This window comes from Passer domesticus, chromosome 2 (assembly GCF_036417665.1).
Source record: "Passer domesticus isolate bPasDom1 chromosome 2, bPasDom1.hap1, whole genome shotgun sequence".
In the NCBI taxonomy this organism is placed as follows: domain Eukaryota; kingdom Metazoa; phylum Chordata; class Aves; order Passeriformes; family Passeridae; genus Passer; species Passer domesticus.
The window spans coordinates 5622714-5636993 of NC_087475.1; the positions used below are offsets into that span (position 1 = coordinate 5622714).

Consider the following 14280-nt stretch of genomic DNA (forward strand, 5'->3'; position numbering starts at 1 on the left):
GAGTGTTCTTTGAATTGGCAGGAGAATATCTGTGCTCAGCCATGTGCCCCCCTAGAACACAGACAGCTCTGTCCTCACACACCTCTCAGAAAGAAATGTGTAAAATGACTCTCCTGGACTGAAGGGGTTTGGAAAAATTGGGGTTTTTTTACCTTTTATGAAAAGAAAAAAATATACTGAAAGGAAAATAATGCCTCTGGCCTATAAATAAAAAAAGGACTTGACCTTCTGCATACATCTGTGACTACTCTTGGTGTTAGCTGGAGTCTCCAAACCCACCTATGCAAAGGTCACTAATTGAAAATCCTTCTTCAGAGTCTTCTTTTTCAGTGTTTCAGAATGCTGTGGAGGTAGGGAAAAGCACTGCAGAAAAGCTATTGAAAGTTCATTATAGAGCCTCCTTATGCAAGCAGGTTATTTAGAATGTTAGACATTACTTTGGAAATTAAAATGTGCTCCAGATATATATTTGTAGTAATTTGATAGCCTAAACCTTGTTTAAAACTAATTTCCTACATATTGATTGGCTTAAGAAATTGCTCCAATTTGTCTGGAAAACCTGATTTAGAATTATTTTGGTTACAATTGTCTGAAATAGAATCTTATATGACAGCAGATAAATTGTGCTGTTTCTTTCTATTTCTGCATAAGCATTTAAGAATGCATTCCCAAATGTTCAGATAACCAATGTGCAAATGATTTGAGGAAATCATATGAAGTGAAAAACAAAGAGAAAGAAATAGGAATATTTAGGAAGCAGTATGAATGTTGTAAAGTGAATTATAGGTTCTGCTGTATGGATCTTGATGCTCTTTGAGAATTTAATGCATTTATTTAGCAGGACCTTTAGCATCTTTTTTTGCAACTGCAGCATAATAATGAATTTTACTTTATCCTTCATTTAAGTCTTAAATCAGTAATATTTTACAGCTTCCATAGTTGTTTATGTTTTCACACAGTGAGTATATTCAATATATTCAAGCCTAATTTCCTTTCATTCCTTTTATAAATGAGTTGTTCATTTATTGATACAGAACTGCCATTACTATGTTAACTGCCTTATTTCTCCTAAAATTAAATGTGCAGCTCCAGTTGCAATTAAACCAAGATCTAGGCATCTTGCATCAAGATGATGGCTCATCAAAAAATAAGAGAGGAGTTCTTCCCAAGCACGCTACAAATGTGATGAGATCTTGGCTTTTTCAGCACATAGGGGTAAGGACTGAGCATGGTCAGTTTTTTATGTAGCTCTTTCATGTGGTCTCTTACAATTTTTTTTTTTTTTTTTTTCATAAATGAGGTGAATTTATTCTGTTGTCAGTTATGGAATCTCAGTTCAGCTTTCCCTGGAGTCATTTGGAGTAGTTCCATAGGTCTAATTCTGGTTGACTTTTATTAATATTTTAATAAATACATTTGTACTGCACAGTCTCAATAAATGTTGTTACAAGGAGCCTTTCTTCATTTCACTGTGTTGAGAACTTAATGCTCTCTACACTGGTTCATGGCACAAGGAAAAGTAATTCCACCTGTATTTTGCAGTGTTTTAGGGGTATTTTTGACCAAGAAAAATCTCACATTTTCTGTCTTTGTCTTTTTTCCAATCCTTCTGATGTGTACCAAGCATGTCACTATCTGCTTGTGCTTTCAGTTGTCTTCCCTTTGCATGAGTACTTTGAAAGGATAAATGGCTCCCAAGCTATTTCCATGTTGAGTTGATTGATATTTTGCCTTTTACAACTGGTTTGCAGCAGAGAACTGAGGCAGGGAGCTGCGTGTGCACTTCTTGTGTTACGTGCCCTGTCCTCATCTGCTTAGAGCAGCTTTATTTAACTCCAGTGCTCCTTTATTTAACTGAGTGCTCCCCTCTTCTCTCATATGACACTGCCCTGGCCAGCAGAACTAATCAGAGCTGCTCACATGCTGTGCTGCCCAGGGATCACGCTCTTTAATAAAGACTGTCAGCCATGAGAAGCTTTTTCTTCTGAATTACACAGCAGCAGCTTCATGGTGCCACAGACACTCTCAAGGATAAAATCAGGTTTTTTGTAGTAAAGCACTCTTTGTTGAATTATTTTCATCTGTAAAAGTTTGTGATGTTTCTAAGGTTTGTGTTTTAATGAGTCAGGTGGCCTTAATCCACCCTCTTTAATCAGATGTCATAAAGGAGTTCTTATTTTTGATGAAGAGATGGAAAACAAGCTTATGCCTTTTTTGTTTGCTTTTCTGGCCTCTGTAGCATCCATATCCAACAGAGGATGAGAAGAAGCAGATTGCAGCACAAACAAATCTGACACTACTCCAGGTTAACAATTGGTAAGAGCAAAGCCCTTAATATCTGTCCTTGTCTCCACATGCTTACAACTCAGAAATAGTGAGGAGGATAACTTGGACATCTGGAGTTGAACTTAAATATTCTACATACGTTACAAAGCATGTATAGAAATACAAGAGCTGTGCACTGGCACACAAGCATGTTATTTTTATAAGGTATAATAATACTCATGCCATTTAAATTATATAAGGACTCCGGAAAACATTGCAGCACTAGGAATTGGGTTCTGTTCCAGTGCTGAGAGAGATGGAAGTACTCTGATCTCTCTTCTGCAAGTGAAGAAATTGAAGTCTAAAGGCATTTAGTGGCCTGGTGGCTGCAGATGTTTAAGAAGTTGCTGTTAACAGATTCTGTTCCTGTATCAAAGGATGCTCTCCTGAGCAGTGATGTCTGAATGGAGAGGCAGTTCCTCAGCTACACCAGTTCATGGTTCAGCAGGTTCTGTCATGTCTTATCTTCTCTGGAGGTGTAAGATAAGACACCTGCCCTGCAGAAGAGAGGAGGGAAGGTGCTGACACGTGTCCTACTCGCCTTGTGGCATCAGATCCTAAAATTGCTGCAGCAAAGTCCCCCTGGGATCTGCCTCAGATTTCAAAGATGACACTGGCTGTGAGGCTGTGGAGGGGTCCAGGGGGGAAATAGCCAAGATAGTGACAGAGCACTGGTTCCAAAAGTGGAACAGGGTGGCTGTGCCTGTGTGACATGTGGCATGGAGCTCTGTGCTGGGATCTGACTGCTGTCTTTGCAGAGCATTCTATTACAACTTAGGAACCTGCCAGCTGCACCTGATTTCCTCCCATTGCAGGTAAATTTGGGACCTGGATGTATTTTGTGGTAATTAGGGATGATGTCTTCAGGCACAACTCCCTGCCATAGCTCACTGTGTTGAAGTTGATTCAGTTTCAGTATTTTCTTGTTCACTAGCAGAAAGGGGAAGGGCAGCAATTAGCATGCTAAAGTAAGCAAGTGAAAATCAGAGAACTAAAAGGAGCCAGGACAGATCTGACAAATGTGTTTGCTGTCATCCCCTGGATCAGGAGCCAGCCCTTGGAAAGGGGAGCCTGTAAAATAAGTAATGCAGAAGCTTAAGGGAGTAAATGAAACCAGACCAAACAAAGCAGGTTGGGCAGGGGCTAGACTTTAGGTGAACCCCAACGAGAGGAGTATCAGCTTTCTGAGCTGGGCTGTCAGCAGGTTTTCTGGTGCTTGGTTTTTAACAAGATCCTGAAGTGTACATCTGTTGTGCTCTCTGGAGAATTTTTCCTTCTGAGGTGGGGGAAAAAATGCAGTTAGCTGCAAAATGATAGAAGTGCTTTCTTAGCTAGTTTGCCAAAATTGAAGGATGCTAGTGTTCTACTAGTGGTTCTATGCTTTAAAAAGAATGTGAAGCCCAGCTGACAGAAGATTTCATATTCCTAATTTTTTTTTTCCTGATGCATACTTTGTGAATGTGAGAGAGATGGAATTTACAGCCAGCTGGTCCTAAATTCACCTTGCCCTCAATTGTATTTAGGTTTATCAATGCTAGAAGGCGAATTCTTCAGCCAATGCTGGATTCCAGTTGTTCTGAAACTCCAAAAACAAAGAAGAAAACAGCCCAGAACCGACCAGTGCAGAGGTTCTGGCCTGACTCCATTGCCTCAGGAGTTGCCCAGCAGCAATCGAACGAGCTCACGATGTCAGATGGTGAGGAGAGCTGCCTGAACATGGACCATAAAGTTAATTCCTCTCTGACAGGGAAAGGGAGGGTTTGATGGTTGTGGTGGGAAGGAAACTTCTGGAAATTTCAGTGTAGGCGTGGTTTTAATCTGAGACAGTATAACAGAAATGTGTCACTTTTTCCTCTCTTTAAGTTTTCTGTGGTTTAAGCAAGGGTGTTGTATTGGAATTCATGTTGAGAAACTTGCTTTTGTTTCCAAAGTTATGAAATGACAGAATAAAAGATGTAAAACTGAGATGTAGAGCCGAGTTCTCTCTGTGTGTATGTCAGGAGTGTCCTGTTGGATGAGCAGCACTGGGCTGCAGCTTCAGCTTCATGGCTGAGCAGCTGCAATTCCACATCTGCCTCAGGTGCTTCCAGCTGAACAGTGAGAGGCAGGAAAATGTCATAGAGCCTCCACAGCCTTTGACTGAAGTAACTTTCTCGGTGTCAGATCAAACAAAAAGATTTTATTTAAGCAAGATAAACGACTGCTGTAATGCCAGGATCATCCTTTCTGTCCTGCTGCTTGGTGCTTTATTCGTTCCAGTTTGTAACAAATTTTCCTTCAGCCTCTGCTGGATCTGACAACAGCTTTATCTACTGAAGTTACCTTGAATCTGATCACTCCCCTTTTTCTGCTGGAACACTTTGCAGAAATGCCCTTGTGGTGACTCGATTGGAGAATTGCTGTAGTGGCTGTCCATAAAACAGATTTAAGATTCACAACACAAAGTTTAAGATTCCTGACCAACCTAATTCTGGCATTTCCTGACATTTAAGTATTTGACAACCTATATATCTTCTATTTTAATGTAGTTTCTGAAATTCCTGTAGTGGGTAGCTGTTGATTAGAAGCTGTTGCTTAGAAGAAAGCTCCGCTACACGTAAGCAGCAGGCCAGAGAGGTGCTGAAGTGCTGTGGTTGTGCTCCTGCAGGTGCTGTCGTGACCATCACAGCCCCGGTGAACATGAATGTGGACAGTCTGCAGTCCTTGTCCTCGGATGGTGCCACCCTGGCCGTGCAGCAGGTGATGATGGCAGGGCAGAGCGAGGACGAGTCCGTGGACAGCGGCGACGACGACGGCGGCGACCTCTCGACAGCCAACATCAGTGGGCTGGTCCTGGATAACAGCGACTCCCTGCAGTAGGAAGCCAGAGAGCCTGGAGAAAAACACTTAGGAAAAAGAACGGACTGACTGACTGACTTTTTATAGTTTGCACAGCAAACATTTTACACAAGTTTTATTTCTAATATGTTTTATATGTAGATATAGAAGGGTGCACTTTTTTGTATTTCATAGTAAGCTTAAAGAGTGTTTTTGCAGGTGCAGCAACTTCTTTCAAATGTGTTTTGGTTTGTTTGGTTTTTTTTTTGTTTGTTTATTTTCCTTTATTTCAGAAAATTATATCTAGTAATATAAAGAACCACGTAAGCACCCCTTTGTTCTCTGAATTGGAAGTGCTGCAGTTTCTGATGAATTATGCAGTTTCAATTAGTGCTGTTATTTAACACAGCTTTTGATGGGCAGGTGATGTAAATTTAAAGCATGTGACACTAGTGTGTGAAACTTGATTATTGAGTTAGATTCAAATATTTGAAAGATGCTTCTGCACCTTAAAAACTGCTAGTCTGAGGTGGACAGCAACACACATAAAAAGGAACTGTTGATGTGTGATTCAGTAGAGAATGTATGGCAATTTAAATAAGTTTAGTTTCTCTCATAGTCCGTGAGCCTGTTTATCATTTGCTATAAAAACTCCTATTTTTACCTTGCTGGGGTTATTGGATAAAAAAAAAAAAATATTTTTATAAATTCACTAGAAATTGGGATGACAACTGTATTAAGCAGGAGGAAAAAAAAAATAATTTCCAGAGGGGAAAAATAAATGTTTAGTATTCCTATTTGGAAGGTCTGAAAATTGACCCAATTTAATAAACAAGCCTACAGTAGCATTCTATGATTCTCAGCTATCCCACAGTGATATACTATATTTGATAATAGCATAAGAAGGGCCCACTGTTTGATGGGATTTTGATATTGTCAAACATTGATTTATATTATGTGTAAACTAATATTCAAATTGCATAACTCTGTATCTAGACTTGTATCTGAAAATATTTGCTAAATGAGTATTCAGGTAAGTTCAAATACCCACAACTTTTCCAATTATTAGAGAAATTTAACAGTTTATAGTTTGTACAACTGAATCTAAAAAAAATGAAAAGTTGCCTACTATACAGTCATGAATTTGCTATTTTATTGCATTTGAAATATTTTCCCCTATTACAAAAAGAAAAATATAACATGGATTTATTTAAAATTTCTTCAGATCTGAAGTTTACTACCAGAATATACAGCAGGCTTTGTTAGAGTAGGAAATCCTTGTGTGTCATTTAAAAAACAAAGAGCTGGTGATAAAAACAGCTGGGTTTTGGTTTGGTTTTGTTTTGGGAACTTTTTTTTTTTGTTGTGGTAACAGTTCATTTCTTTCATTTTCCCAAAGTTTGAAGTCTGTGATTGTCTATCCATGACCACTTGCTTTTGGAACTTTGTATTTCCCGTTGTTGAGTACAAATAAGAGACTCAAGAGCCTCATGCTATGATCAACACCCTCTTTTGTCCCTGTCCATTTGTCACAGTGTTGGCTTAGCTCAAAGCCAGAATTTCCTTCTGATTTTGACCAAATCTGGGTGTGTTTCTAACGTGACAGGGAGAAAGGTGCTCACCTTCAGAATCTTCAGACCCTGTATTTGAACAAAGCCCTTTGGCAGATGCAAATATTTCACTGAATACTTAATTCCTGCTTCTCAGAACACTCAGGCACATCAAGGTCCCCTTGATTTCAGGAGGATGAAGGAATGTGCTGCTGGACCTGCTGGAGTGGCTGGAAGCTGGTCATGGCATTGTCTTCCAAGGCAAGGTTGGGTTGGTAGGAAGAAAATCTTCAGGAAGAAATATCAGTGGCATTGCCATGCACACATGGAAAATAACAGGAGTGGGAGTTATTTTTTTATAAATGTTTTTTTCTCAACACAGGAGGTGTTTCTCCTCTGGCTCTCACTGAGTCCTGGCTGAGGATCTTCCTTAGTTCTGGTGCTGTCATGATCTGCTCCACTGGACTGGAGATTTCTAAAGAATTTGTTTTCTTCTGGCTTCTCTGCTTTGCCACTAATGTGCCATGTTTGTTAAACAGCACAGTAAATGAATTATGGAAGATGAATTAGGAAGGCTTTGACACAGCATGGCTATCTCAGAGGCTGCTGTCAAATCCAGTTTGACCCCAAAACACTTCCAAAGACAAACCATGTACAAATCCTGCTCCTTTGGAAGCATTCAGCCTACTGCCCCTACAAAAAATAGCTTAGATTGCTGGAATTCAGATTCTGTATTTTTGTTTTTAGTTGTTTTTAACTCCAAGAGTGCTTCATTACCCCCACCATTTCCATTAAATAGCAGGTTATTTTGTTGGTTTGTTTGAGGTTTTTATTGGAAACAACCAGGCCTCAGGGTTTGCAAACTTCTGAAAGTTTATTTTTCAGAAAGAAGCCATTTTCTAGTTAGGTTTTTTTATTTTAATTTTATTTTAAATTATTACTCCCCCCACCTTACATGCAGCAGAAGTTCTATTCTTCCAAAACATGACCTTGTCTTTAGCTACTTTATCAATTCCTGGAGACTGAAGCTGACAGAGTTTACTGTGAAAGGGGAATGTGGAATAGTTTCACTGTCAGATTAGAAACATTAAAAAAATATAGGGACTTGAATTCTTAAAACTGAAAAAGCTTCACCAGTGTAAAAGTATTGCTTAACATGTGAAACTCAAATATTTTTTCAGTTCAGTGTGAATTCTGTAGTGGGTGTGAACTGCAGGGAAGTGCTTGTTCTTTTCATTATTTAAAAAAGAAAAAAACAAGCAGTTTGGGGTTTTTAATATCTTCTCTTTTTTTGTTTGTTTTGTTTTGTTTTTTGTTTTCTGTGTAGGAAAGATTGCTGGTTTCAGCAAAGCATCACCATTCAGGAAAGGTACATGTTTACATTAGTTAAAAAGTCTTTACAGGGGACCTGACTTTGAGTCTGTGTATAATTCCCCCTGCCCCCATTTAAAGTCATATTCATATGCAATAGAACCAATTTGGTTTTTGAATCAATCTGATTCATCTGCAAATACAATTATTGAAACTTCTAATTTTATTTTTTTTTCAATCTAACCCAAAACAGGGTTCTCAGTCAAATTTCTTCAATATTCCTGGAACAGGCAAGGCAATTTTCTGGGTTTTTTTTTTTTTTTAACTTTGGAAGCATTTCAGTTCAAATCAATTCCAAAAGGATCAGGATAAGTTTCTGAATGACTGTTACAAAGAAATAATCACGTGGGAAAATACTCAGAATCAGCTCTGGCTCTGCAGAAGGTTTTTTCTCCATCTGGATTTTGTGTCTCAGTGGAGTCCTGCTGACCTCAGGGAAGCTCCACACGGATCCAGGTCAGGCTGCATTTGCCTTCTCCTGGTACCTGCTCTCTGTCAGGAATCTTTAGGAGATCCAGCTCTGCCTTGCCTGCACTCCTGGATCTCCTTCCAGTGGAAGCCTGGGTGTGGATGAAGGGCTTGGCAGGGCAGGATTTCCTGGCAAACTGGGGTGCACCAAATAAATTTATTTTGATGTTCAAGATGCAGCCAGGAGTGAGGAATTACAATTCCCAGTTCCTGTGCTTCCAGAGCAGCTTTAGGTTGATGGATGTTGGAGTGGAATGGGAGCACACGTGGCTCCAACCCCAGCTCCTGGCCTGAGGTTGGCTCTGTGGCTCAGAGCGTGGTGCCAGTGACACCCAGGGCACAGCTCTGATCCCCACGTGGGCCATTCCCTGGGGAGCTGGACTCGTTGTGGGTCCCCTCCACCTCAGTGTTCTGTGGAATAATCCATGGATTTGTTTCTGAATCACAAGTCCACCTTCCTGACTTTAGGAACTTGGCAGCCCACGGGATAAAACAAAGCTTTTCCAAGGGATGATAGTTGCACTTAAACAAAAAAAATCTGGAACGCCCTGGTGTTTTGAAAAACTGGAACACATGCATTTAATTGTAATTAAAGTTGATTTAACATTTTGTTTTCTGAAGCTGAGTCATCTTGGGAGGAAAAAAAATGAATAAGTATTTGTCTATGCAAGACACAAATGTCAAAAATGTGTGAATTACCCATTTTTAGGTACTGTATTGTTATTGTCTTTCTGACTTCTGTTCCTTTGATTAGTCTCTTCAACCTTTCAGCCTTACATTTGGCTTGGAGTTGAACAGGCAAAATGTAGTTTTGAAATCCTGTTGGAAATGTAACTAACCTTCGTTCCCTCATGAAAATCTCGCATGTTAAACAACTACGTGAAATGTTTTGGTTTCCTAAGAATAAATTCAAGCTCTCACCACCTCCTGAACACAGCAGATCCATGAACACGCACGTGTGACTGTGGTGTGCAATCCACCCGAGCAGCTGCACTTTGCTCCTCTCTCTGCAGCAGAGCTGAGGACAAAAGCAGGTTCATTTTGCCAAACTCAAACTCAGCGTGGATTCCTTCCCCTCTTTCCCCTGCCCTTGGCATGCTCAACTCCTTCAAAGACCTTCTGGGTTGTTTAATTTTCAAGATGGTCCAGTGCAAAGTGCAGTGAAATTGGCGCTGATGTGATTTTTGCTGATTGCCCAAATCAGGTAATTTGTTCATTCCCTTCACCTGGAAATACAAAATCCGTTCCATTTCTGTGACTTAGTTCTTTAGGACCTGCTGAGTGATCGCAGTTGGTTTTGCCAGAGAAAAGCAAGGTGTGAGAAGGCAGGGAAATGCCTTTCCAGCCTTGCAGACACCCATAAAGACTCCTAGTTGGTGTTAATAAAATCCAGTGTTTCAGGTGGTGACAGAAGCCCCCATAACCTGCCCAAGGATTAGCAGCACTGGGTCTGTACAATTGACAATCTTTCAAATGTGAACCCTGTAACTTTTCTTTCCTTGGTTGTTAAGGGATTTTGAAGCAACTGATCTATCAAGGGATGAAATTAAAAATGAGAATATGCTTCATGGATGATTTATTTTTACGCTGCTGCTCTCTGTGAACAGAAAAAGCACATTTTGGAAGCAAAGCATTTACATTGCTTTAACAGTATTGTTTGGCTGAAAGACAAATACGTTTTCAGGAAATCTTGAGCATAGTTTCAAACTATTTAACCAGTTCTTGGCCAGGGAAAGTCCTTGGCCCTTGTATTTGTTTGGGGTTTCTTGTTTATGCAAATGAAAAAAAATGTTTACCAGTTCTTAACCAGTGTGGGGATTTTTATTACACTTTTGTAATGCAGGAGCAGCTTGGATGAAAGAAAGAATTAGCAGGTAAATAGCCCACAATGTTTGTGACGTTGGGTGGGGTTTTCTTTTTGTTGTTGTTTCAAAATTATTAATTAAAATGGCATGGACATCAAACTTCCAGAAATGGTTCCAAGCATATAGTGACTTATTTGAAAACACTTCCTCTCTGCAAATCCCATGTGTTAACTTGTTTAGCCAGATTGTAACACATTTCTAAAATTACCTTGTTCTACCAAATCAGAAATCTTCAGGAAATGAGCAGCTCCTTTATTACAAGACTCTTCTCAATCTCAAACTAATTTCATATCCAGCGAGTCCTGCTCAGCAGAGATTCAGTCAGATGTAGGTAGTCTTGGATTTACTTCTGCTGAGTACTGGAGCATTATTTATTCCTGCTGGAGCATTAGTTATTCCTGCTGTCTCTTCCCCAGCATCTGGCACAGTGACACCCACGAGTGCCTCCAGAAGGGAAGAGAGCAGATTTTGGATGATGTTTTGTGGTTAGAAGGTTAATCTGTGGATAGACAAGTAGTTTGTGTTCTAGACAAAGGAGTATTTATCATTTCCTTGTCTGGCATTAGAAGGGGTCTGAGAGTAGTGCCAATAACTCCTGGTGATATAACTGGAAATTATTTTAACTCAACTGCTGCCAGGGAGCATTTTTTTCCTTAATCTGAAATGAATAAACAACCCAACAAATAAAAAAATCCCCCACCTGTAAAGTACAAAGGGGAATGGCTTCAGACGGAGGGAGTGGGGTTAGATAGATACTAGAAAAGATTCTTCCCTGGCAGGGTGGGCAGGACTGGCACAGGGTGCCCAGAGCAGCTGGGGCTGCCCCTGGATCCCTGGCAGTGCCCAAGGCCAGGCTGGATGCAGCTCTGAGGAACCTGGCACAGTGGAAGGTGTCCCTGCCATGGCAGGGAAGTTGGAATTGGATTCTCTTTAAGGTCCATTCCAACCCAAACCATTCTGTGATTATATTATTATATCAATTAAATTAAGTCCCACATTGAGTATTTTTTCTTGGATGGTTTTAAATTCCCCTGAGAGATAAATCCCCTTTTCAAGAAGCCATTACAGGAATCAGAGGTAAATAGTTGTAAGTAACTGGTGAGCTGGTTTGCTTTTGTGGAGCATCAGTTTACAAAGTCCTTTAGTCTGCAGCTTAGGGCTGTTCCTAAATAACTCTCTTTGTAAAACCAGAGCAATATCCTCAAAGCTAAAACAAGGGAAAATAAACTACACACAGTGTGAAATGAGGATTCTGCAAAAACAACCCAACAAAATGGCTGGGACACATTAGGTATTTATTTATTTATCCATATATAAATTCATGCAAGTTCAGAGTGTGTGGGGTATGTGGGATTAACTCTGTCATGTTTTAAAACACAAAATTAAAAATCACCATTTTGATACCCTCCTAAAATCCAAAAGCAATGTGACCTGTGCAGGTGAAGTTTGGTTTGTCTTCCTGATGCAACTGAGCTGTGATCTAGGGCTTGTGAAGTAATCAGGGAAAATCTGTGGGTATTTACCTTCTCTGTTGGACTTTGGTGTCACCACTGGCACAAAGAGGAGCTGAGGCCCTTGGACCTGCTCCTGAAAATTATTCCTTGCACACTTTTCATTAACTTGATCCCGAATCCTAAATACGAACTGATGCATGCACTAAATGTGACTGTGGTGATAAAAATTAATTTAGGTAATTTTTTGCTAAGACCCAAGAATTTTTCAAGTTAGATTTTTAGAAGTCTTGAAGAAATATGCAGATCATACTGGGCAGGGATTGTCCCTCTGTGCTGGCTCTGAGAGGCCCCTCGAGGGCTGTGCCCAGTTCTGCTCCTGCAGGAGAGACCTGGAGGGGCTGGAGCGTGTCCAGGGCAGGGAACGGAGCTGGGAAGGGGCTGGAGCCCCAGCAGGGGCTGAGGGAGCTGGGAAGGGGCTGAGGCTGGAGCAAAGGAGGCTCAGGGGCCCTTGTGGCTCTGCACAAGTCCCTGCCAGGAGGGGACAGCCGGGGGGGTCGGGCTCTGCTCCAGGGAACAGGGACAGGAGCAGAGGGAACGGCCTCAGGCTGGGCCAGGGCAGGCTCAGCTGGGCCAGCAGCAGGAATTTGCCCATGGAAAGGGAGCTCAGGCCTTGGCAGGGGCTGCCCAGGGAGCTTGGCAGTGCCCATCCCTGCAGGTGTCCCCTGGAGGTGGCACTGAGTGCTCTGGGCTGGGGACCAGGCACAGCTGGGACTCAGTCTCAGAAGATTTTTCCAACCTTAATGATTCTGTGATTAAGTAACCAGTGATTGACTTTTCATCTTGAGGGCTGTGTGTGTCCCTCCTCCTGCAACATCTCACCATGAGCTACAAACTATGGACACTTCCCTTAATTTCTTAACATTCATCAAATTCTGTGTCCTCACGTTTCTGCCCAGCTCAGTTCATGGCCCTGTTTGGTCTTTAAGGTTTAGACTCCTTGCTCTCAGCAGAGACTGGCACACAGAAGAGAAAAGGAGACTTACTGATATGTGCAATTACAATAATTACAAATTCAATTACTGAGCAGATACTGATTTTTCTAAGATACTTAGAATATCCTAAATGGTTCCATGGGCAGGATCCCAATTAAGGCCAGGAAGGACAGAGAATATTTCTCTTGCCTATTTTTTTTAAATACACAAAAGGACTATTTTGCGCAGCTGATTCTGATTAAGTTTTTTAACTCAGTACTGTAGCTGGATTGAGACCTGAAAGCTCTTGAAAATTTTATGCATCATCATCAAATGAAACTCAGAATGGAAAAATGCCAAAGGTTTTGAGGAAATGGGTTGGCATTTGTTAGGTAATGCCTATGCTGCTCTCCCAGCTTTCCAGATGCTGCCTGCAAACAATGTTCCTGACTCACTTGTACACACAGAAACACTTCCAGCAGCTCCAGAAACAATAATTTCCTCTAAGATCCTCCATTCTGCTTTCAAACAACTGGTTTTGCATTATTTGAGGTTTTTGTTTTGTGTTGGGTTTTTTTTTGTTTCTTTTTGTGTTTTCTTTTTTGTTCTTTTTTTGTTGTTGTTTTTTGGGGGTTTTTTTTGGTTTTTTTTGCTTCTCCCTTCCTTTCTTTGGAAACTGGCAACAATTCATCTTTGATTACATATCCTGGACTGGTTTTTTGTGTCTCTTGAACTTCTGAACTGTGAATAGCCATGAATAATGACTCTGCAAATCACTCCAGGATTCAAAGCCAGCTGCTGGAAAAAGCCCAACAGCCTTGGAGAACTGAGCTGTGGGTGCTGCTATGGATGCAGTATTGGAATTATTTAAAAAAAAAGAAAAAAAAAAAAAGCTGGTTTTAGAGTAGGTGCACGATGTTGAAGTTAAATCATAGAACAGAATCAGTTAAGTTAAAAAGACCTCCAAGATCATGAAGCCCAACCTTTCACCAATCCCCACTTTGTCCCCAGCCCAGAGCACTCCCTATTAAATCATAAAAACCCAAATACACTTGTGTGTGTGTCTCCCATCCTGGTGCCATTTGCTGTTAATAAATGCACTGCACCTTTGGCGTGTCAGGGCAGCTTAAAATTTCCTGTAATGAGCAAATTCAAATGTGTCAAATGTTACCTCTCTCCCTCGCCCCAAATTTCAAAGAGAAATTATTTCTAGGGGGATGTGCTCAGTCCCTTACCAACAGGGAGTGACTGTGTTCTAATTTAATCAGGGGTTCCTCCAGGAAACTTCTGTTCTCATCGTGATCAGAAATCACCAGTGCAGAACCTGCCATGGATCAAGATTTCTGATCACTTAAGAGCATAACAACTAGGAAAAAAAAAAAAACCCAAATGGCAAGCAGCCAGCCCCCCACCCTGGGCTCTGCAAATGTAGTCTGGGGTGCTCAGGCTGCTTGGTGAA

General features: G+C 40.8%; 1 protein-coding gene across 5 annotated transcripts in view; it reads left to right on the forward strand.

Moving 5' to 3' along the window:
• PKNOX1 (PBX/knotted 1 homeobox 1) overlaps nucleotides 1–10099 on the forward strand; it is a 39767-nt gene extending 29668 nt beyond the window's left edge. For all 5 annotated transcript variants that reach the window (XM_064406793.1, XM_064406799.1, XM_064406806.1 and 2 more), the window contains 4 exons: nucleotides 1087–1215; nucleotides 2240–2316; nucleotides 3849–4021; nucleotides 4973–10099. In XM_064406793.1, the coding sequence (XP_064262863.1) occupies nucleotides 1087–1215; nucleotides 2240–2316; nucleotides 3849–4021; nucleotides 4973–5184 (591 nt within the window). In that variant the 3' untranslated portion in view covers nucleotides 5185–10099. The remainder of the gene's footprint in view (nucleotides 1–1086; nucleotides 1216–2239; nucleotides 2317–3848; nucleotides 4022–4972) is intronic.
• The last annotated feature ends 4181 nt before the right edge of the window (nucleotides 10100–14280 follow it).